This window comes from Cottoperca gobio, chromosome 23 (assembly GCF_900634415.1).
Source record: "Cottoperca gobio chromosome 23, fCotGob3.1, whole genome shotgun sequence".
NCBI classification, from domain to species: domain Eukaryota; kingdom Metazoa; phylum Chordata; class Actinopteri; order Perciformes; family Bovichtidae; genus Cottoperca; species Cottoperca gobio.
In genome coordinates this window covers 3,539,772-3,561,199 of record NC_041377.1, presented here as the reverse complement: position 1 = coordinate 3,561,199, position 21,428 = coordinate 3,539,772, and the positions used below count along the sequence as shown (strand labels likewise).

Here is a 21,428-nt window from a genome sequence, read left to right as displayed (position 1 = left end):
ACTACAGAATATTTCATTATGCTTTATGCTTAATACTTTGTTGTTATGCATCAATTAGGCTATTTGTTTTAAAAGTTTAAAATGGAAGTTAATGCTTGACCTCTGAAGCTATACTACTTTAAAAACATTGATTTTAAGATTCACTAATTATCTTATCCCAGAGCTTTCAACTGCTTCATCCGCTGTCATCTGCTGATGAAGACTGTATGATTAAATTGAAAGGCTCAAAGCTAGTACATGGACCTCTAGTTGGGGTTGTTTTGTCAATTTTTTAAGTTTTGTCTAAAAAAAGATATAGTATTGTAAGTAAGTCTCAAATAACTAGTGTAAAACGGATAATTGAAGTGCATGATTTGCGTTTAAACTTTAAGATAGGAGGAGAGAAATTGGATTGAAAGTGAAGAGCAGTCTGTCACTGCTGAGTTGTGACACTTTTATTTTGAAAAGAGGAAACGCAGTAGAAGAGTTTAGGAAACGCATTTTGATTGCGTAGTATCAGCGCATGTTAGCTTTAAAAAAAATCTACATTATTTTTCTAAACACTACTGCAGACATATTGACCAAATGGAGGTTATTGGGTCAATAGAGAAAATAAACGGTACGTATATAATCATTTTCTCCTGCTGTTAGTTTAAAGCAGGTGATGTTTACGTTAGTCAGACAGTGAGCGGGACCCGTCTATTTAAAGGAATCATGACAGTCAGAAGCTGTCAGACTGGAGCTGTTGCATTAGAAATTAACTTGGTATAATCAGATTTCCCATTAAAATGTCAAGTAATACAGTTCATTGTTCCGAGATGTTAACCACAGCTGCAGATATTTTACCACGTTGCAAGTTTAAAACTCACATTAAATAGGTTTATCCAGCACTTATACAGGTTCATAGGCTTTTGGAAGGTTCTCAAGGGTTAGTTGTAATAGAATGTAAATATATCACTAATTTTCCCACTGCTTTTATTTTGCAAATGATAACCTTTTATTATATTTCCAATGTGAAAGAGGTAATTTGTATTTTATTAAATAGTTTAAGTTAAATGAGTGTTGGTGAGTTTGTTTGCAAGTGCTCTCTTTAATAAAAGCTCATTGATGCCCTCAACAGACCATCTCTCACATTACACTTTCATGTTTTTCAGACCCAAGCCTACCTCTTTCATCCCTTCGCCTCCTTGTGCCCCCACTGCAGCTTCTGTCTGCTGCTATGTGGCAGCTGGCGAAGCAGAAGGATGTGATGAATTATGAGAAGCTACAGGAGTTTGTGTTCATGGTGACTGAGTCAGTCCCTGGGCTGATAAACAACAGACAGAGAGCCCAGCTTATTCTGGGTCTAAGAGCAAGGGTGAGCAGAAGTTGTGTATTCTATCATATTGGTCTTTCTTTCTTTCTTTCTTTCTTTTATTCAGCGGTAACATTTTCTTGATATTTCAGTTGATTCTGGAGCTTTGCAAAGGCTCAGCTCGAGGTTCTGTTGATTCTCAAGTGGTCCAGAGCTATTTGAATAGACTCCCAATAACCTCTGCAAACATAGATGTAAGTACAGCGAAGGAATACGTTTTTCAAAACCAATAAGGATAATCCTTAAGTGACGTGAATCCTATCTGTGGCAGTGCAGGGATGCAGATGTGCAAACAACAGAGTCCACTTTCATTGCACTTGTTCAGAGCCTGCTGAAAGATCCGGTTGAGAGAGCGTATTTCTTCCAGGTCAGACATATTTAAATCATTTATTTTCCTGAGAATACTTAAGTACTTTACTTGACAATAATTCCTATTTTAAATTTAAATTGTACAATCTCTTACAGGAGGTGTTCCCAGTGGAATATGGGCCACAATATGATGCTGCTCTGCACGTGTTATTGTGGGAGCTGCTCTCAAAACTGGAAAAGCTGCTTCCAGTACCAGATTTAAAACAGGTATTCTGTCAGTCCCTCCAGGTTGTCTCAGGTTGTTTTACCTCTGTAAATCATGTGCCATTGACCACAAACTGTGATTACAGACTGCAGCATGGCTCAGTTTGGCTCCTTCTGTGTTGGAGGAATGTGTTCAGTCCTCACCTGAAGAGTTGTGCTTAATCTTCAAACACTACAAAACTTCAGGACTACTGAAAATGCCATGTGAGTAAAGCAGATGATGCTGTTGCAATTATCAAGCAAAATCCCAAACATGCTCTGGAATTACACAGTTAATCGATAAAAGTAAAAAGAAAGTGTTTTAAAAGAATTGTTTTTTAACCAGTGACTCTTATTTTGTAGATGGCCCTTCATCCTCCATCGGTAGCTGCATCATGTCTGCTTTATCTATTCCTCCCTCGCAAAAGACACACGTTTCTGTTGGTCTGGAATCAATCCACAACTATGCTAATGTGCTAAACCCCGTCACTTTTGTTGGAGCGGACCAGTACAGCGTCGTTGCCATTTACACCGAAGTGGAAGTTGGAGCGTCTGAAGTAGATGAAGAAATGATCGAGTCAGCCGCGGTGCAAGTTCAAACTGACTTCTATGAAGAAGAGATAGTTGCTGTTAGTGCAGATAACGGCGGCGGCGAGGAGGCTACCATCTTGAGGGCAGAAGAATCAAGTGAAACCGTGGATGTCGCTAAAGCTCTGGACACTCTGACGAAAACCTTTGCACTGAGGAAGGAGAGCCTCGGTCAAGATGTTATGACGGCAAAGAGTAATGATTCATCATTTAATGATGAGCTTGCGTCAGGAAATGCGCCAGATGAAGGAAAAACACATGAAACAAGTGACCAAACAGAGGAGAAAAGAGAAAATGTTGAAGAGGTGACAGAGGATTTCCAACCTGGCGGTATAGAGAGCAATATTAACTTTTGTGCAGACTTGAAGGATGACCATGAATCATTTTCTGTCCATGAAGAAATGACAGATGTCCCCAGTGACGATGCAGCCTCTGAAACACAAGAGTCTTCTCCCAGTTCAGCTAATGTGCGCCGGTCCACTCGTCTACAAATGAAGACGTCACCAGGTTGTCAGGAGACGTGTACAATCCAGAGGTCATCCAGGGAAAGTAGTGAAGAACCAAAAATGTACTTAAAACATTTATCCTGTTTAAACTATCATTTGTAATTTGTAATAGATTGTATTTTAAAGTCAACTTCATCAATTGCACCAGTTTTATTAGTTGTTTTGAGTCGAATGATTTTTCTCATTTTCGTTTCAGTTGTGCGTTCAAAGCTGATGTATCAGTTGCCCCCTCCGTTATAGCCATCAAAGGAATCGACAAAGGTAATATTTTGACATGAGAAACATCTTTTATTCTTTCTTAAATCCACATATTTTACTCTCACTGTTTTTATTTGCAGGTGATTCTGACGACATGACATCCATCATCTTCACCTGCTCACAGTGTCCCTTCCACACGTCGGACGATAACAGCCCTCCTCACTTCCACATGCAGAGCGTTCGCACTGAAGTATACAGGACTCTCTCCGGAGCCAAAATAACACCGTCTCCTTCCAACACGGATGAAATATTTACATCTATTAAACTTTTCCCCAAAGGAAACACAGAAGAGCGCAAAGCGGAGCAACCTGCCGATCAAAACAAAGTAAATGTGTCTCAGTCCCAAAGCAGACAGAAGGCCCTCACGTGTGAGACGTGCAGCAAGACGTTTACACGCTCATCAGACGTGAGGAGACACCAGCTCACGCACACTGGAGAGAGACCGTTTCATTGCTCGCAGTGTGACCGAACCTTCCAGCACTCGTGGGATCTGGCCAAACACGAGAGTAAAAACCACGGCGTGGCCATTTCTTTCTCCTGCCAACTGTGCGGGAGCTCTTTCTCTAACCTCCGCGCACTCACCGTCCACCATAAGAAGACTCACTCACAGGAGATCCAGCTTCCTCAGATCTGCTCCATCTGCAGCCACAGCTTCCCCACTTCCTCCGAGCTGCTCGAGCACAGGAAGTCTCACGTCACCACTAAACGCTACATCTGCCAGCAGTGCGGCGAAGGCTTCGACTCCCTGCTCGCGCGCTCCCAGCACCGGCAGATGCATAAAGTGAAGAGTCAGTATAAGTGTCCACATTGTGAGAAGACGTACACTCGGAGATCTGATGTCAAGAGGCATCTATCCACCCACACTGGGGAGCGACCTTATCAGTGTAATCAGTGCAGCAAACGCTTCTCGCTCCGCTTCATGTACATGAAACACCTCCGTGTTCACACAGGGGAGCGGCCTTTCCAGTGCTCCCACTGCCCCAAGAGGTTCACCCTAGTGTCTGTGCTGGCCAGACACGAGAGGATGCACACGGGGGAGAAACCTTTCCTCTGCTCTCAGTGTGGGAAGGGCTTTTTATCGCAGGGAGAGCTTTCAAAACACCACAGGTCACATGTGGACGACAGGCCCTACTCCTGCGATCAGTGTGACAAACGTTTCAAGAGCAAGAAAACCCAGCAGGAACATATCGTCACCCACACCGGTGCACGCCCGTACCCCTGCACCTACTGCGGGAAGGGCTTCACCAAACCGTACGCACTGACCAGACACAACCTCATCCACACGGGAGAGAGGCCGTTCCCCTGCACACACTGCGAGAAGTCGTTCCTCACCCTCAGCGAGGCTCAGCTGCACCAGCGTATTCACACGGGGGAGAGGCCGTACCCCTGCAACATCTGTGAGCTCAAGTTCAAGAGCTCGTCGGAGCTGGCCCGACACAAGAGAAGCCATTTGGGGTTGAAGCCACTGAAGCCGTACTGTGAGCAGTGCATGAAAACGTTCACGTCCAAGGCCAAGCTGAAGAAACACATGGAGAAACACATGGAAGAGGGAGAAGCAGCACAGTCTGTGGACTCCATACAGCCTGAGGAATCAAATCTTTAAATGACTAATAGAGACTATCTCAGTGGAAGTGTGAGAGAATGTAAACCAGATGATTGAATTTAGATATCAGGAGAGAAAAGTGTGTCCACAGCTTCACGTCTTAACTTTACTATGAAATGTGTACAAAGTTTGGTACTGTTGCAACCTTTGAGTATATTACTGAGAGTTTTAAACACATGTCATTTTTCCATATCGGTCTTTTATACATGCATATTTTCTCCCTAAAGTTAGTTTGAAATGGAAATCACAGTTTATCATTAAATACATTTTTCTGCACTCTATATACTGTCTGGTTTTTCTTCTAGTATGATATTGTGTGTCGGTGGTTGCACAGATTGAATTTAAGGTTTAAATAAAAAATATGAAAAGGAAAGTAATTTAATAAAAAGTTATTTATTATTATTATTATTATTATTATTATTATTATTATTATTAAGGCCAACTTACAACTCCAAATAGTCCTAAAGCTTCCTGTATTAATGGAGAATATGTGAATAAGGTCTACACTGGTGGTAGGCCATAAAACAGAAACCTGTACAATGACATGCAATAAAACTTACATTTATGAAGTGTATAATGTTCCGGTTTTCCGGTTCCGGTCAGACTTGTTTTTATTATTTCAGGTCTGTAAAAACAAAAATCAAATTTAAGAAGAAGTATTTACTTTTTGGAGGAGCTGCTCACTACACATTTTCATATGTGACCTGTAACAAGGGGTTAGGTTGGGGAACTCTGCTTTAACTCTGCATGTTGCTTTAAAAGGGCAATTCTGCAGCAACCAAAACGAAAGAGTATTTTCCCCGACACCTTTTCTTCCCCTGGCTGTATTTTCAAGGATCTGTAGGCCTATTGGAGGTTTTCTTTGAAATCTCATCATGCATGTGTCAGGTGATGTATTTCCTTCACTTCTGTCCAGAGTGCTCATAAAACCCAGTGAGCTGATACTTATAGAGCAAAGATTCATTATAAACACCATAAACATAACCTCATTTCCTCATTGCCAAGCAGGAATCACTGGGATAAAGCTGGCTGCATCATTAAACAGGGGACCAACAAAGAGCAGTTAGTGCTGTCTAAAAGGACAATCTATTTTTAGCATTGCATAATGTTTCTAAATGTATATTAAATTGTTAAAACGTAGCTAGATGAGGCAATGTAAAATGTAAAACAATGGGGAATATGTATAAATTAATTTATTGGGTTATGATATCACTAATAAAAATCTCTTTTTGAAGGGAGATGTTTGCAAAATTCACTAATCAATACTTCCGTTCTTACATGATTTGTATTTTGTATGTCTATAGTAATAAAATAGGTCCCTAATTTTAAAATAAGTTGACTTTTAAATAGACTTCACATATAAAAAATGTTTTATTTTCAAATGCAACGTAACATCGTTGGGCTCCTAGCTTATATCTTCATTTGTCACTATATCATAAAAGTTAAACCACATTTTGCAAAGACACACACACTGTATGGTGATGAAATTAAAACTCAAAGGGATGTCTCCTCCACACCGAGAGAGGGTGTGCATCGGTGGATTTTAGGTCCTTCCCACTGCAATCACCCCTCACCTTGACCAGAGCGAGATGCAGCAGCAAGCAGCCAGAAGTCTGGATGTGAGTATCAGCGGAGGAATTTGAAGAGCTGGTGACCATGCAGGTGGAAAGAACGCCTGGAATAAACAAATAAATACGGTGGAGACAAGGGGTCTGTGGATGCAGATAACAGCTCGACGCGACACCCATCAGTGTGATTTAGAGTCCGGTCGGTGATGGTGGTGTTTATGGCGGATTAATAACCAGTCATAAAGAAGTGGGGGGGCGGTTGTGTGTTGCAGGAGAACGAGAGGGAAGGCACTGTTAGACAAAGGAAGAGAGAGGAGGAGAGTGTCGAAGAGAGAGAGGGGAGTAGATAAAGCCAGAGTCGGGATCATGAGCTCTGCACTGCCTTACGACTCGCTGTCAGCTCGGCCGAGTCCAAGCAGACAAGCCTTGGACTGGGAATGCCAGCAGCTTGCTGTGCGACGACTTTCCTCTCCACGGGGAATCGACCTGCTCTCTCCACCTCCTCTTCCTCGTCGACCCTCTGCAATCCCTGGCTACCTGCTCTCAACCTACCAAGAGCAGGAAGAACAGCTCCACCAGCAGCAGCAGCGACTATCCTTGTCTATGTGCTCAGAGGCCTCCCTGGCGTCCCCTGAACCTCAACCCGCGGGCACTGCCACACCTTGCTGCCGCCCAGTGGGAGTGATGCACCTCCTTCGCCTTGGTCTCCTGGCATTCAGCTGTCTCTTCTGGGCAGCCGGCTTGGCCATCTTCTCCCTGGGTGTGTGGGCACAGATTTCACTGGCAGACTACATGCTGCTGTCTGCCAATCGCTACCCCAACGCCCCGGTCATCCTTCTGTCCACAGGTGCAGCCGTCACCGCCTGGGGCTTCCTGGGTTGTCTAGGGGTGGCTGCAAACCTGCCCTGCGTGCTCAGGGCTTATGGGTTCTTTCAACTTACTGCACTTATAGCCGGTTTGGCAGCTGGACTCTCAGGTCTCTTCTATCGCGAAGACATTGCCGGAGGATTTCGCAGTGGCCTTCACCGAGCGGTGGCCGGCTATACCGATGATGAAGGCCGTGCCGATGCATTAGACAGCCTGCAGAGAGCCCTGGAGTGTTGTGGAGCTGAGGGTTGGCGTGACTGGCTCACTTCGGACTGGGCTATACAACATATGACCTTCTTGCCCAACGAGAACGGCACCTCGGTGTCCCTGCCGGACAGCTGCTGTGTGAGCCGCAAAGGCTGCAAGAATCGACCTCTTCTGTCTGATGATGTTGAAGGAGTAGCAGCTGCAGGAATCCATCAGCACGGATGCTTCCGTAAAGTCTTCAGTTTGGTCAACGACAACGTCTTCCACATTGCCGCCACTGTGTTGGGATTGGCCTTCACCCAGATTGGAGGCATCGCCCTGGCTTGTCTGCTGGCCAACAAACTGGCACCAAGGCAACATCGACGTGTAGTGGCACATTAATAGTCAATTAAAAAGAATTGAGCAATTTACACCAAGGATTGACCAATGTGTAGATAATTAGGATTGGGAATTAACTATGCTTAAAGAGTAATAGAGTTGAGAAGTGTTGGGAGTTATTTTTGCTGTCCAGGTTTCGGGAGGAAAAGTCTTGTTCATTTTCTGCATAGACAATGTCAGGTGTCAAATGCCAAAGGTACAAGCCTGTGTACACAAAAACATAAAAAGAGAAATAAACTACAACTTGTTTTGAGCGTTTCGGTAAGAAACATCGAATTAAAGAGCTTTTCTTTTTGCGGGCATCCCTAACAGCAAGCTGAAGCTTGAGCTGACATTTCGTAGTAAATGTGATTCTTATAGTATATTCAACAGTTAAAATCAAATTAATCAAAATTCTGGGTCAATTTGGATGAATTGAGCAACTACGACAAGCTGAAAAAAGTATGATTTCTCAGAAACTATGCTTAAAGAATTCAAACCAATTGTCATAACATGAACCTATAATACGTTTGTATATAGTTAATAGTTAAACCTAGGGTTGGTAATCTTCTTCAATAACATTTTTTGTTATATTTCTTGAAATTCTCTTTACATTTCAACAGCAATTAATAAATCAAATGTTCTGACAAAAAAGAGAATGAAGTCTGGTATCTGTGGCTGTCGCAGGACAGTAATAGGCCTGTAGAATCATTTCATTGAGGGGTGGGTCTCTTGGATACCTGCGAAGTCTGACGTCTCAAATTGGGAATGGACTAGATTGGGCAGCAGACTGTAAATCTCAAAATCTAGATGACAGTACAAAAGACTTTGCTTTCTGATTTTGTTTCAGAAAAGTTTAGATATTAGCATGGATTATGCTTCATTATATAGAATGTAAAAAAGATTATTTAGGGTTAAACTACTCTCATTTAGGTTGATGCTGCGATTTAGTACATCTTGCCACCAAATGCACAGGAATGTTCACCAGCAGTTTTCCACTTCAGATGATTTAGTCTGGCTGTGTTCAACAGCTGTTCATATCTGCATCATTTAGTGTTTCCATCACAAAGACCACACTGTGCTAAAATGGTGCTTTTGAAAATATCTTAATAATCTATTGCTGTCCGTGGTGTGTGTGACAGGCTGTAATGTTCAGGTGTTTTGGTAAAATAAGTTTGTATTTTCTGAAGCACATAATTGATTTAAATCACTGAATATTGTGACTAACTCTTTTGAACATTAAATGCTCACCTATAGCCTATTGGCATGGCCCAGATGTTGTGCAACACTAGCCTACTAGCATGAAACTCTTCTTCAACATCGAAACTCAAGCTGACTTCAATAAATAGCTCATGATGTTGGGAAATAGCTTTATCATTTTCTTGCTGAGTGTTAGATGAGATGACTGATACAACCCTCATAAATATGAAGCTAATGCTAGTAGCAAGTTAGCTTAGCCTAGCATAAAGACATAGGGAAACATCTGGCTAGTTGATGCCCTTCATATTTTATTGTAATTATTAAGCTTAAGAGGAGTTAAAAGGTAGATATTGTTACAATAAGACAGAGCCAGGCTAGCTGTTTTGACCGGTTTAGTCTGTTTGCTACGCTAAGCTAGCTGTAGCTTTATATTTAGCCATGGCTGCCAGCTCTCACATTGGGGATATTTGTATCAGAAGTAAAAGACCAAACTCAGTTTATTACTAAGAATATATATATTTTGTTGCTAAAACACAATGTCTATAACCTATTTGAGTTAGGCCCTACTGGAGTTTGGTGTGTTTTAGGCTTAATTATAAATTCAGCTAATAAAAAAGATATTGTCTGCCATTGTCGGGATATTTGTGATTATGTAGGCTCTAAGGTTATTAATATTTGGGTGTTGTATTGTTGTATTGTATTGTTGTTGGGTGTGCATTTTGAGACACGGAGGTGTATTTTTTTGTTCCTCAAATACACCATTTAAAGGGTCAGATCATATAATTCCACACGGTCTATTCATGCACACAACAAAAACAAAATCTGAATGTCATGAGAGTGATTTCAATATTTTCATCTAACTCTGCAAGAAATCAAAAAAGCATATTTCCCAAAATGTCAAACTATTTCTTTGAAGAATGTGTTTTTTCTCTCATGAACTTGTTACATGTGTTTTCGTTAAGATTACTATATGCACTGAGATGATTCAAGTCCATTTGTCTTCCTTCCAGCCTTAACATCTTACATCACACCTCTCATATTCAGGATAGGTCTTTTTATTGCTCTTGTTATTGTAACGTATGATAGGCCTAGATATATATATGTGTATATATATGTGTATAATGTCTTCTAATAATCACCAACAGTGCAAACAAGCATGACTGAAACTGCAAACTATATCTGTCAACAATAAACTAAGAATCTTTGACTCATTAAAGCAGAGGTGTCAAACTCATTTTAGTTCAGGGGGCCACATGCAGCACAATTTGATCGGTGGGCCGGACCAGTAACATCACAGCATAATAACCTGTAAATAACAACAACTCCAAATTTCTCCCTTCGGTTTAGTGCAAAAAAGTACATTCTAAAAAAATTCTAATGTTATCTACAAAGGCACAAAACATTTCGTCACAGGTATCTGGAACAGTATTTGACTTTATGATCAAAACAACTAATTTTTACACTTTGCAAAGTCATCCCGCGGGGTTGGACCCTCTGGCGGGCCGGTTTTGGCCCCTGGGCCGCATGTTTGACACCCCTGCATTAAAGGGTAGGAAATTGATTTGACTCTGGGAATGGGAATGTCTAAGTCTGCTGTCCTTGAATATATTAATAAATGGCAACAGTATTCTTTAATGTTACGTTGCTGTCTAAACAACGTGCAGTACAGCATTGGTAAAGGCACATTTGAAGTATGTTAAGTCTAATACAAATCTTGAATTATAATGTCAGTTTTTTCTCTTTAATGTGGAAATAAGCAAAGATTATATTCCTCATCCTGACAGATAGCACTCCTTAAATCCTCCTCTCTGCATTTTAAAGACCTTTAGAAACGGCTCCAGGTCTTTTATTTAATAAGAAGAGCCATGCTGGCAGTGTGCCAGAGAGGTAAATTCTCTGCACTGGGAGTGGTCCATCCTCAATGAGACCTCTGGCTGGACATTTCTGAATTATGGCTAACTGAACGACATCTCATTTCTACCACCTGAGACGACAGCGATTAGATCCGACCTTGAAAGGAGACAACAGATACAGACTGAGCGTGACGAAACACAACAGCGTGACTGACCCAGCATTGATTAGTTTGTGGAGGAAAAAAAATCAGGAACTACATCCTATGCTCAAATTGGGTAGCCTAATATGAAGTAGATTTTCATAATTCATCACAAAGTTTTCCTTAAAACCAACATTCAAAGTGAGAGAAGCTTTGGGATGTGCCCTCCAAATAATGACTACCATTTTCATGACCTCATTGTGGTATTGATTAGCCTACATTATGCTCTAACGAGGCTTGGGGATGTTTTCAGTCTGATTACAATGTCCTTGTTTAACATATGCCTGAGGTTGCTACATCTCCACCAGCAGTTTCATCATAGTAAAGAGGAGCTCTGACAGATGTTCCAACAACACCTTAAGCCACAAGGGGCCTTTTGCTCCTAATCACTCTGAAAACTATTTTGTGTTGGGCGTTTTAATATGCACTATTTATGACTTCTATTCTATCAAAACAAATGCTGACCAGAAGGGACACAACATGGCGGCAGAGTGGTGCAAATTATAATCACTATCAGATCTCCAATGACCCAAAACACTACCTCAGGATGAAGAGCAGTAGGCTTATATGATAAAATTAGGAATATTAAGCATCACATTGATTAATTGAAGGTTTTTACATTACAACCTTGAAATCCTTGAATGGATAATAGATATTTTAATATTCAAACTTCAGATTTTGAAGCAAATATGGCTTCAGGCTCTCTTCACAAATGGGTGTGTCCTTAAAGCATCCTGAATCTGATATCACTAATCCTTATTTGGTTTGTCTGGCAGCACTTTGAGGTATTAAGAAATCCACCCTGTAGCCTGGATAAATGTCTGAGACCTCGGGAATTTTGCTTGGATATGTGTAATTTGCCCTGTACGTTTGTCCGTTTTCAGATACATGTTGTTAAAAATGGGTGGCAAGAACATTATCCAAACTATATTGGGAATAAATGTAAATCACACTCGCAAAATGTTTGACTTTTTTTTTTTATCCTTTTATTAAAAAAAGGAGGAAAGTATAGGCCTTTAGCTCTACTCTCCGCCTCTTTAAGTCTGTCCTACATCTGATTCCTTTTGGTCCTTTACAGTTTGCACAGCAGACTCTGCCCCACATTTTATTTGGCAATTCTCACCACCACTCGCTCGCCCGTCGCTGCGTAAAAGCCGCAGCGCTGCGCTTGGAAATGCAGTTGTTTTTGCGCACAGAGACGTCTCCAAAATGGACTTAAAAACAGAACTCCTCAAGTCCATCTGGTACGCTTTCACGTCGTTGGACGTCGAGAAATGTGGCAAAGTGTCCAAATCGCAGTTAAAGGTAAGCAGGAATGTATGTAGTCATTTTAAGATCAGGAAACTGAGCGCGAGGGGCGTCCACTGGACACAGAAACAGACTTTAACTCTGCTACTTTTTTCCCTTTAAATGACTTTGTGGCTAAACACAAACCTATCATCAGTCTCTATCGTTGCCTTTGTATGAAGTGAAATACGAACGTGAACTAAGTGAATCAACATTGTAATCTGAGAACAGTTTACACACAAACGCCTTACAGGCTCACACACACATGTCACACATATTTGATAAAGCTTTTTTCGAACACACACGTAACCTGAGGGGAGGTGAGAGCCCCGTTTCAGATTCAGGCTCAAAGTCCAAGCTTTCTCTGTGGCGCAAAAACATAAATCGTGACATAATACCAGCACTGCTGGTGTTTCACATAAAATGTAAGACAGAGAACAGCAAGTAGAGATCTTATTTTGCAATTTTACCCCTCTGTAAGTGTTATTTTTGGTCTGTCATGTTGCTTTCCTCCAGTTCCTACATGCCTGACTGAGCCCCTATAGGAGAGAAGAATCCAGGGAAATAGCAGAAAGCTGTCCTGACATGCTGATAACCAGCTGTCTGTGGTTGTGTGTGTGTGTGTGTGTGTGTGTGTGTGTGTGTGTGTGTGTGTGTGTGTTTGTTTGTGGATGTATGAAGAAATATGTAGTGCAAAGAAGACACATTGGGATTATGTTCTTATGTGCATTTATATTAATATATGTGTGTGTATGTGTTCTTCAGGTGCTTTCCCACAACCTGTACACAGTGCTGAACATCCCACACGACCCGGTGGCTCTGGAGCAGCACTTCCAGGATGATGATGACGGGCCGGTGTCTAATCATGGCTACATGCCCTACCTCAACAAATATATACTGGATAAGGTACTGTGGCTGTTACAACGCCTCCTCGGTAGCATTAGTAGTACAGAAATACAAAAATGTTTTATTTATGTTTTATTTATTTGATCAAGTATATGTGTATATATATATATATATATATATATATATATATATATATACACACCCCATACGTATCAACTGAGTACAGACATTAAAAAAACTAAAACATTAACATCATGTCTTAAGTTTTTCTTGTAATAGACACATGTCCACACATTTTTAAGGATATATACCAAGAATAAAAGGCTTAAGATCCATCATATTCATATTAAATACATGTAATTAAATAACTTTTTAATATGTTATACAATAATTATTGTTTTCTACCTTGCAAAACCTGCAATTGTTCTTAAATCTGTTTATGTCCCGTACATTTATTACATTTGGAAAACTGTTTCTATCGCATGAAGTTTTAATCCAGTTTCATTAACGTTTCAGTAATACAAGTATTTGTTCTGTGTTTTCAGATCAAAGAGGGAATGTTTGACAAGGAGAAGTTCGACGACCTGTGCTGGATGATGACCATGAAGAAGAACTTTAAGGGGTTACCACAGGGGGCACCGCTATCGGAAAGAGACTGCTTCAAGCTCTTCTGTTTATTCAACCTCCTGTCTGAGGACCGCTACCCGCTTGTGATGATACCAGAGGAGGTAAAAGATGTTGAGGATGATGTGACACAGCAGTCAACGTTGGGAGTTACTTGATTTGATTTGATGCTCATTTTATTTGTTGGAGTTTTTACACCTCCCGAGTATAAAAATGCAAACATTTTTGGGATCAAACAGCAAGAGAAAAACGTCACTTTTTGATATAGAACATGCCATACGAGCAGAAATTCCTTCCTTAACGTTCACAAGGCAAATAAAGATTAGTAAGGTAACAAATCGCACATGGAAACAAGGCAACACCGAGGCTTTTCAGGCAGCTACATGAGGAACTTTAACTCTGATTCCCTAATTGCTAGAAAGACAAACTGTGTTCGATATAAGCCCTGCTTGTGTCCCGACAAAGTCCGACTGTTTTACATTTTTTCACAGCAGAAAAAAGCAAGTGCAAGTAAGTATGTTAATGAGTCTCTTCCTTCCGCCACTTCCTACATAATGCTTTTGGTTTCCGGAACACAGAGACGAAAATAAACTGCTTTTGTGTTATCAGCACAGTAGCTTTCCTCTGTAGAAGTATATGTTACATATACACTGGTACGATATGTACGACAGTGTATTAGGGCCATCGTAGGTTTATCAAAATTATGAAGCCAGGTGAGGAGGGGGGGTAATACTTCAAGAAAAAACTCATAAAATTCATAAATGTACGAGAAAAAAACGTGAATATTCTCTGAGATTAAAGTCACACATTTCCGAAATAAATAAAATGGTGTTGTTTTTTTATTGTCAAGGAACTACATTGCTTCACTTTCCTAGGTTGGATCAACCTCATCCCAGCAAAAAAAAAAACAACAGGATTTGATTCTAACGTTTTAATCGTTTTAGGTGGAGTATCTCCTCAAGAAAATCTCCACAGCGATGAGCCAGGAGTGGGATGGGAAGCCACTGGAAGACCTTATATCCCAGGATGCCACAGTTCAGGAAAACGACATGTCTGTATGGACCTTCCTGGAGCACATGGGTGCAGGCCGGCTGCTGAGGATCACCAGCGCTGAGGCCTTCAGTCTGGCTTTGAATGAGGTCTTTCTGGAGATGTATCACAATGTCCTCAAAAGGGTGATTATTTTCTGTATCTTCCTGTTCCAGTTGGTCGTCATCTCGCTTGTCATTTTTCTTAAATCCCTTCCCTTGTTTCCAGGGTTATATGTGGAAAAAGGGGCATGTACGCAGGAACTGGACTGAGCGTTGGTTTGTGCTGAAGCCCTCCTCAATGGCTTACTACGTCAGCGAGGAGTTAAAAGACAAGAGAGGGGAGCTCCATCTGGAGAAGAACTGTGTCATAGAGGTGGGTGAGGAAATGTAATGTAAACGCTGCATGTTTCATTATATGGTACACAGGCAAATGTTGTGCTTTGGATGTGTTCAGGCAAAGTTCTTTACAGCGCATAAATCACCTGGTCCCCTCTTTCTGCTTCAGGCTATTGCAGACAGGGAGGGGAAGCGCTGTTTGTTCTGTGTGAAGACTCACAATAAAACTTTTGAGATCAGCGCGTCTGACCAGAAACAGAAGGTGGAGTGGACACAAGGTGTGTTGGTGTGTATGTGTATCAGAAATTACATATTTTGGGGACGTCTGTGTTGTCGAACGCGCATTGTTTTTGGTGTTTGCTGCCCATCTTAAACATAACTTGTTAATCAATAATTGTATTTAGTCTCTTTTTTTTTTCATTTTGGACTTTCTGTTGTCAAAGTTTAAATATGTACATAGAATAAGAATCCGGTTTATGGTCAAAGTAGATTTTCATATACAAGAAATAAAAAATAAAAGCAAGTATTGCAAAAATCCAGAAACATAAATAGAGAATAGAAGAAAAATATTTTATTTTTTTAAAAAAGTAAAATGAATAAAAGTACAATGAAAATATGAAACAATACTATAAAATGTACAATATATCTTTATTAAAATAGTGGAGGCCTTTTTATTTACAAAAAAAGATCAAATCAAAGTAGGGATGCAAGTAAGTAAGCATTGTTTTCAGTAAATATGGATCTGTACATCTTTACATTAATCTTTCTAAGGCTAAGAAAATAGAGAGAACATGCCCATTGCAATTTCACATAGCCCAAGGTGACATCTTTCCAACCAACAAAACCAGAAGATATTTAATGCATGAATATGTAAAACAGAGAACATCGTACATCTTCACATTTAAAGAAATCGGAATTTGTTATTAATAAGTAACTTAAACAGTTAGTTGATCATCAAAATTCTGAGGATTCATTTTCATTTGAGCATTAGAGCAAAGTGAAGTAAATGAACACAAAGCGACAAAATAAAGTTGAACATGAACACCTGCTCAGCATCTTACACCTGGATCATACTGGCAAAACCTACTGTATTGGTCATTTGAGGGATGTCTGGTAGAGAGACGCTAGTGAACCACAAAGAAACACTCATAAGTCAGTACCAGTATCTACAGTACCTCGCCTTTGTGCTACTCCTCCAGCTCTGCAGACAGCCCTCCGTCTCCAGAGTGAGGGCAAGTCCTCCCTTCACTACGAACTGAAACTGAAGCGGCGGGTCCAGCGGGAGCGCAGCCACCGGGAGCGCAGCCGGAGCGCCCGGAGCAGCTGCAGCAGCCGGAGCAGCCTATCAGACGACTCCAATATTCAAGACATGGAGAAGATGGAGAAAGAGAAAGACAGACAGGATTTAGAAATAGAAAGTATCATACAGGTGAGAGCGGAAGGACTCATTTGAGGGACCTTTTTTTTATCACAGCTCACTTTTAACCTTTGACCTTATTTGTGTCTTGCAGCATGCACGTGAATTAGAAACCAGACGAAGGGAGGCAGAGGAACAAGAAAGGAGGAAACAAAGGGAGGTACAGATGGAGCTGGAGAGACAGCTGAAGGAGGCCGAGACGGTAAGAGATTTTCTTTCCAGGCGACAACGTTTATTTACAGTCTGCTGAAATGGGATTCACAGTTCTGAAAGCAGCACAAAAAACATTGGCATTATAAAAGTCAGGCTTAACTTTCGCTGAGTAACAGTAATGGCGTTCCTGGAAAAGGTGAATCAGGAAAAGGTCAGTTCTTTCCACTCAATTGGTGTGCATGTGTGTGTGTGTGTCTTAGTTGAGAGACAGCATGCAGGCGGAGATGCAGGAGAAGGAAAAGGAGGCTGAGCAACAGAAGAAGAGAATCCAGGAGTTGGAGCTGACGCAGCAGAAACTGGAGTCTGCTCTCAACGTGGAGATCCAGGCTCGGCTGGAGGAGGAGAGGGCCAGACAGGAACTGGAGAGGTAATAAACAAACACACCAACTGTATTCCCATTATAGTCTAGTCCAAACCAGATGTCTCACACTGTGGTCCCCCCTACACAGAATTGTGACCCAAATTTGAAATAGTTTTTGTCTTTGCTTTTCAACACAGGAGGAATTAATAGAGAGTGTCGCATAAGCATCATGTTAATGGGACATTATGAACCTTTGTAATGTAATAATATTCATAGTTCACCATGAAAAAGGTCAATATTAGAGTGGGTCATGTCTCTTCCTCCGCTTAGACATTAGTGGCTACCTGATTTCAGATCTTGCTTCTTCTCTTTCTTCTCTTCTCCAGGGTGCTGCAGGCAGAAGAATCGAAGAAGAAGCAGTTCCAGCTCCTCCAGGAGCAGCAGAGGGCCCTTCAGTGCCTCAGCCCCATACTGGAGGCCTCAGACGGCAGTCCAGACGAGGATACCCCCTCAGCTCTTCACTCTGCCTCTCAGGAGCTCCAGAACCTGCGGGCTTCTCGCCAGAGGAGCCACCAGCACCTGGAGGTAAGAAAGAGACATAGCTCAGTGTGCAGCATGTTTAATACTTTAAAGAAACAACTACTTGTTTGATTTTCTTATTCCAGGAGGTACAAGAGAAGCTGAGATATGCCAGTCAACACGTACGACACTGGAATGTCCAGCTGAACCGACTGATGACACCCATCAGTCCTGGAGGTGCAGTATGATCTCAAACCGCTCTGTTTGGGTCTAATTAAAGGGCCAACACAACACACTTGTGTTGCTTAAAGGCTAAGGTCCTCAAAAATGCATCTAATTATTAACCTAACAGTTTTGGTTGTCTGTGCAGCTATACCGAACAGTAAAACAGAATACACAATAACATCAAATAAATAAAATGTTTTTTTTTTCTTTTGTGTAGGACGTTTGGACAATCGCCTATTATCAAAAAGCACATGTCCCAAACAAGAAGGAGCATTGGCCAGTAACGAGTTCATCTCCAAATTCAAGATGAGAGTGGATCAGAACAGCCAGATCCCAGGAGGCAGCGAGACGCTGGAGGAGCAGTTGGAGGCCGCCAACCTGTCGGATGGATCAGACGAATCACAGGGAAACCCCAACGGACAAATGTGATCACCATGTTGATGGCTTTCAAACCTACACGTTCAGAAATTCAAGAAATTCTTCATTTTGTTTAAGAGCGAGAGTGGAAACTGGAAAGATAAAAGCTATTTACAACACACAAAATAATCTGTGCAAAAAGGCATTGTATTATATTTATATTAATAACACACACTAAGACGGAGAGCGATGATGACACACAATGTGATGACGTAGGAGTTATTGAAAACACATTTGACTAAGATCAACTGAGATTTACAGTTTTGTACAATAAAGTTTTGGTGAATGATAAAACATCATTTTGTGTTTTTTGTCATTTGAGTTACTACAACCTTCCTCCTACATAGGTGTCGACTAACATTAGACTTCCTTAAATATCAGTCTCTGCTGTAACCTGATAACTGAACTCATAGGATGTTATCTATGTAAGTTATACATCTGTTAAATATATATATTTTTAATGCAAATGAAACATTGTGCACGATTGAAGCAGTGGAGTCAGATCATATTATCATAGTTATTTATATATTGGTATATACTGTATGTCTGATATAAAGATTGTTGAGGTAATTTAGAAACAGTATTATATACCAGTGATCAGATATTAATTGATAGTAGATAGTGAGTGTAAATGTATTTTACTTTTCAGTCATGACATATTGTGACCTGTAGGTGGCGCTGCAGCAGGAAAATAACTGAAATGTGAACCGGAAGCAAAATAAATAAATTCAACTCTTCGTGAACTCGGTTAACATGGCAGCTCTCATGACTGTCTCATGCTGACTGTCAGCCTCACAGTTTGGTTTGTCGTGTAATAATTACATACATGACATATTATTACACATTACATATATTTGTCCAGGCAGAATATGGGTCTTTCTTAACCCGTGAAGACCTCATTAGTTGACGCCATGTTGGCATCAGTGTGTGTCAGGATGACAGCAGCCTGCAGAGGGAAGGTCAGGTCGCTGGTCTCTGTGAGCAGGAGACTGTCCACCTACCAGCCCGGCTCCCCGGATGGAACTCACCACCCTCCGCCCGAAACCCCCGCTCCCCCGCCGGAACAACGGAGACCCAGGAAAGCCCCCACCGACTGCTCTGTCTTCCTCTTCCCCGGCCAGGGCAGCCAGTTTGTGGGCATGGGTAGAGGACTTTTGCAGTACCCTAACGTTAAAGAGATGTTCGCGGTGGCCCAGAAGGTCCTCGGGTACGACCTGCTGTCTCTGTGCCTGCAGGGACCCGAGAAGGAGCTGATGAAGACGGTTCACTGTCAGCCGGCAGTCTTCGTCACCTCACTGGCTGCGGTGGAGAGGCTCAACCACGAAAACCCCGAGGTGTCTGATGAGTCGAATAATCTATAATCGTATTGTAATTTGCAGTGGTGATACTATACTATACTATATATATATACCAAAAGTAAAAGGGTGGCACATTTGTATTACTTAACATAGTGCTATATTAAGTGTTAATGTTAGGAACTTAATATGCTGTTGGACAGTTTAATTTATAACAATGCATCTTATGTTGTTTGTTATGTAACACTTTCGTCCCCAGGCCATTGAGATGTGTGTTGCTGCTGCAGGTTTCAGCGTTGGAGAATTTGCTGCCTTGGTTTTTTCTGGTGCAATAGACTTTGCCGAAGGTACATTTTGTTTCTTAACTTGTACATGACAAAGATGTTGCTCAGGTAAAAGTAAATATGTTGTGTATATTACTACCCTCTGTGTCTTGTAGCTCTGTATGTGGTGAAGGTTCGCGCAGAGGCCATGCAGAAAGCATCAGAGCTGGTTCCTAGTGGGATGATGTCAGTCATCGGTAGACCGCAGACGCAGTTTAAACAGGCCTGCATGCAGGCTAGAGAGCACTGCACGAGCCTGGGGATCGAGGAGCCCGTCTGCTCTGTGGCCAACTATCTGTTCCCTGAGGGCAGGGTTATCGCAGGGCACCAAAAGGTATGGAGCATTATTATCCAAAATACAGCTATGAACAGAAACACATTAACCACAAATCCTTGTTGTTTTATTTAAATGACAGTGATATACATCTGTGAAAAAGATCTTACGACTTTTCATAGCCCTGTTTCAGACTTGTGATACCCTTTTCATTTCTCAGGCTCTGGATTTCCTGCATGAAAACTCAAAACCTCTCAAGTTTGTGAGGACCAAAAGTCTCCCAGTCAGCGGAGCTTTTCACACTGAGCTGATGAGGTCAGCGACTGAACCCCTCAGAGAGGTGCTCAGACAGGTGGAGGTCAGTGGTCATGGTGTTATGTTAATATGATGATTGCTATGTTTATGGATTGCTCGTCTTGCATTTTGATGTATTTAATGTAATCGTCACCCACTTCTGGAAGAGCTGCTCTAAAATAACAATCTGAAAAGACTTCTAATTTACAAAACCTGTAATACAGATGTGCATATCTATCCCTTGTACTGTTTTTGTGCAAAAAATGCAAAAATATTTGTTGATTCCAGATGGATTTGATGTTTTTTTATGCTTTTAATATTAATGAATTTCCTCCACTGACATAATAATTTCAAATCTCACCAATGGCCATCCATCACTCTTGGAAAAGTCTCACGCCATGACCGATTTTTTAGTTAGTTTCATCTCAAATCTAGATTTCTCTCCCGTTCAGGTCCGTTGTCCCGAGATCAGCGTGTACTCCAACGTGGACGGCAAACGCTACATGAACGAGAGCCACATGCGCAGGCAGCTGGTGAAGCAGCTGGTGTCGCCTGTGAAGTGGGAGCAAACTCTGCACGAGATCTACGAGAGGGCGCAGGGACTGAAGTTCCCTTACACCTACGAGGTCGGCCCGGGAAAGCAGCTCGGTGCCACACTTCAAAGGTGCAACAGGAAGGCCTTCAGTACGTACGAACATGTGGAAGTCACCAATGATGAAGAGGACTAATAACGTGGACACGTCCAGTAACACATGTTAAACCTGCAAGCTCCTGTGGTTGCTTCTTATGGTCTTGTTTGTGTATTATTATCATGTTATTAAATATTTTTTTATTAATGAGACTACAAAATGTTGTAATTTAGAAGTTTATTTGCATCGCATGAAAAAGCATGGTCAAATCTGCAGCAGAAAGTCCAGCTCCCTTTTATTTTATA

The 21,428-nt window shown here is 41.4% G+C and overlaps 4 protein-coding genes across 5 annotated transcripts; all 4 read left to right on the top strand.

Moving 5' to 3' along the window:
* Positions 1 to 401: 401 nt before the first annotated feature.
* LOC115028621 (zinc finger protein 180) lies at positions 402 to 5,269 on the top strand. Of its 2 annotated transcripts, none has more exons than XM_029462504.1 (9): positions 402 to 598; positions 1,134 to 1,336; positions 1,426 to 1,527; positions 1,605 to 1,700; positions 1,799 to 1,909; positions 1,993 to 2,110; positions 2,249 to 3,041; positions 3,176 to 3,240; positions 3,318 to 5,269. In XM_029462504.1, the coding sequence occupies exons 1-9, from the start codon at positions 565 to 567 to the stop codon at positions 4,838 to 4,840; spliced, it is 3,045 nt and encodes a 1,014-aa protein (XP_029318364.1). In that variant the 5' UTR covers positions 402 to 564; the 3' UTR covers positions 4,841 to 5,269. The 2 variants fall into 2 exon arrangements, with proteins under 2 accessions (XP_029318364.1, XP_029318366.1); XM_029462506.1 differs by lacking the exon at positions 402 to 598 and adding an exon at positions 675 to 907.
* A 1,461-nt stretch (positions 5,270 to 6,730) lies between these two features.
* LOC115028552 (tetraspanin-7-like) lies at positions 6,731 to 7,863 on the top strand. The gene has a single exon (XM_029462400.1). It carries the CDS (start codon positions 6,775 to 6,777, stop codon positions 7,861 to 7,863), a length of 1,089 nt encoding a protein of 362 aa, XP_029318260.1. The 5' UTR covers positions 6,731 to 6,774.
* A 4,129-nt stretch (positions 7,864 to 11,992) lies between these two features.
* def6c (DEF6 guanine nucleotide exchange factor c) lies at positions 11,993 to 18,555 on the top strand. The gene is made up of 12 exons (XM_029462141.1): positions 11,993 to 12,397; positions 13,145 to 13,285; positions 13,771 to 13,953; positions 14,794 to 15,024; positions 15,107 to 15,253; positions 15,386 to 15,494; positions 16,416 to 16,645; positions 16,728 to 16,835; positions 17,047 to 17,213; positions 17,534 to 17,732; positions 17,813 to 17,903; positions 18,109 to 18,555. Exons 1-12 carry the CDS (start codon positions 12,302 to 12,304, stop codon positions 18,318 to 18,320), a joined length of 1,914 nt encoding a protein of 637 aa, XP_029318001.1. The 5' UTR covers positions 11,993 to 12,301; the 3' UTR covers positions 18,321 to 18,555.
* A 491-nt stretch (positions 18,556 to 19,046) lies between these two features.
* mcat (malonyl CoA:ACP acyltransferase (mitochondrial)) lies at positions 19,047 to 21,335 on the top strand. Its single transcript, XM_029462179.1, has 5 exons — positions 19,047 to 19,642; positions 19,863 to 19,950; positions 20,043 to 20,260; positions 20,421 to 20,558; positions 20,947 to 21,335. The coding sequence occupies exons 1-5, from the start codon at positions 19,220 to 19,222 to the stop codon at positions 21,220 to 21,222; spliced, it is 1,143 nt and encodes a 380-aa protein (XP_029318039.1). The 5' UTR covers positions 19,047 to 19,219; the 3' UTR covers positions 21,223 to 21,335.
* Positions 21,336 to 21,428: the final 93 nt, after the last annotated feature.

Excerpts from the sequence above, each read along its gene's own strand:
- LOC115028621 (XM_029462504.1), top strand. The coding sequence starts at position 565 with ATGGAGGTTATTGGGTCAATAGAGAAAATAAACG. Across the intron at positions 1,910-1,992 it reads CAGTACCAGATTTAAAACAG|ACTGCAGCATGGCTCAGTTT; the intron begins GTATTCTGTCAG and ends CTGTGATTACAG. Across the intron at positions 3,042-3,175 it reads AGTAGTGAAGAACCAAAAAT|TTGTGCGTTCAAAGCTGATG; the intron begins GTACTTAAAACA and ends TTTTCGTTTCAG.
- LOC115028552 (XM_029462400.1), top strand. The coding sequence starts at position 6,775 with ATGAGCTCTGCACTGCCTTACGACTCGCTGTCAGCTCGGCCGAGTCCA.
- def6c (XM_029462141.1), top strand. The coding sequence starts at position 12,302 with ATGGACTTAAAAACAGAACTCCTCAAGTCCATCTGGTACGCTTTCACG. Across the intron at positions 12,398-13,144 it reads TGTCCAAATCGCAGTTAAAG|GTGCTTTCCCACAACCTGTA; the intron begins GTAAGCAGGAAT and ends TGTGTTCTTCAG. Across the intron at positions 17,904-18,108 it reads GACACCCATCAGTCCTGGAG|GACGTTTGGACAATCGCCTA; the intron begins GTGCAGTATGAT and ends TCTTTTGTGTAG.
- mcat (XM_029462179.1), top strand. The coding sequence starts at position 19,220 with ATGTTGGCATCAGTGTGTGTCAGGATGACAGCAGCCTGCAGAGGGAAG. Across the intron at positions 19,643-19,862 it reads TCAACCACGAAAACCCCGAG|GCCATTGAGATGTGTGTTGC; the intron begins GTGTCTGATGAG and ends TTTCGTCCCCAG. Across the intron at positions 19,951-20,042 it reads TGCAATAGACTTTGCCGAAG|CTCTGTATGTGGTGAAGGTT; the intron begins GTACATTTTGTT and ends TGTGTCTTGTAG.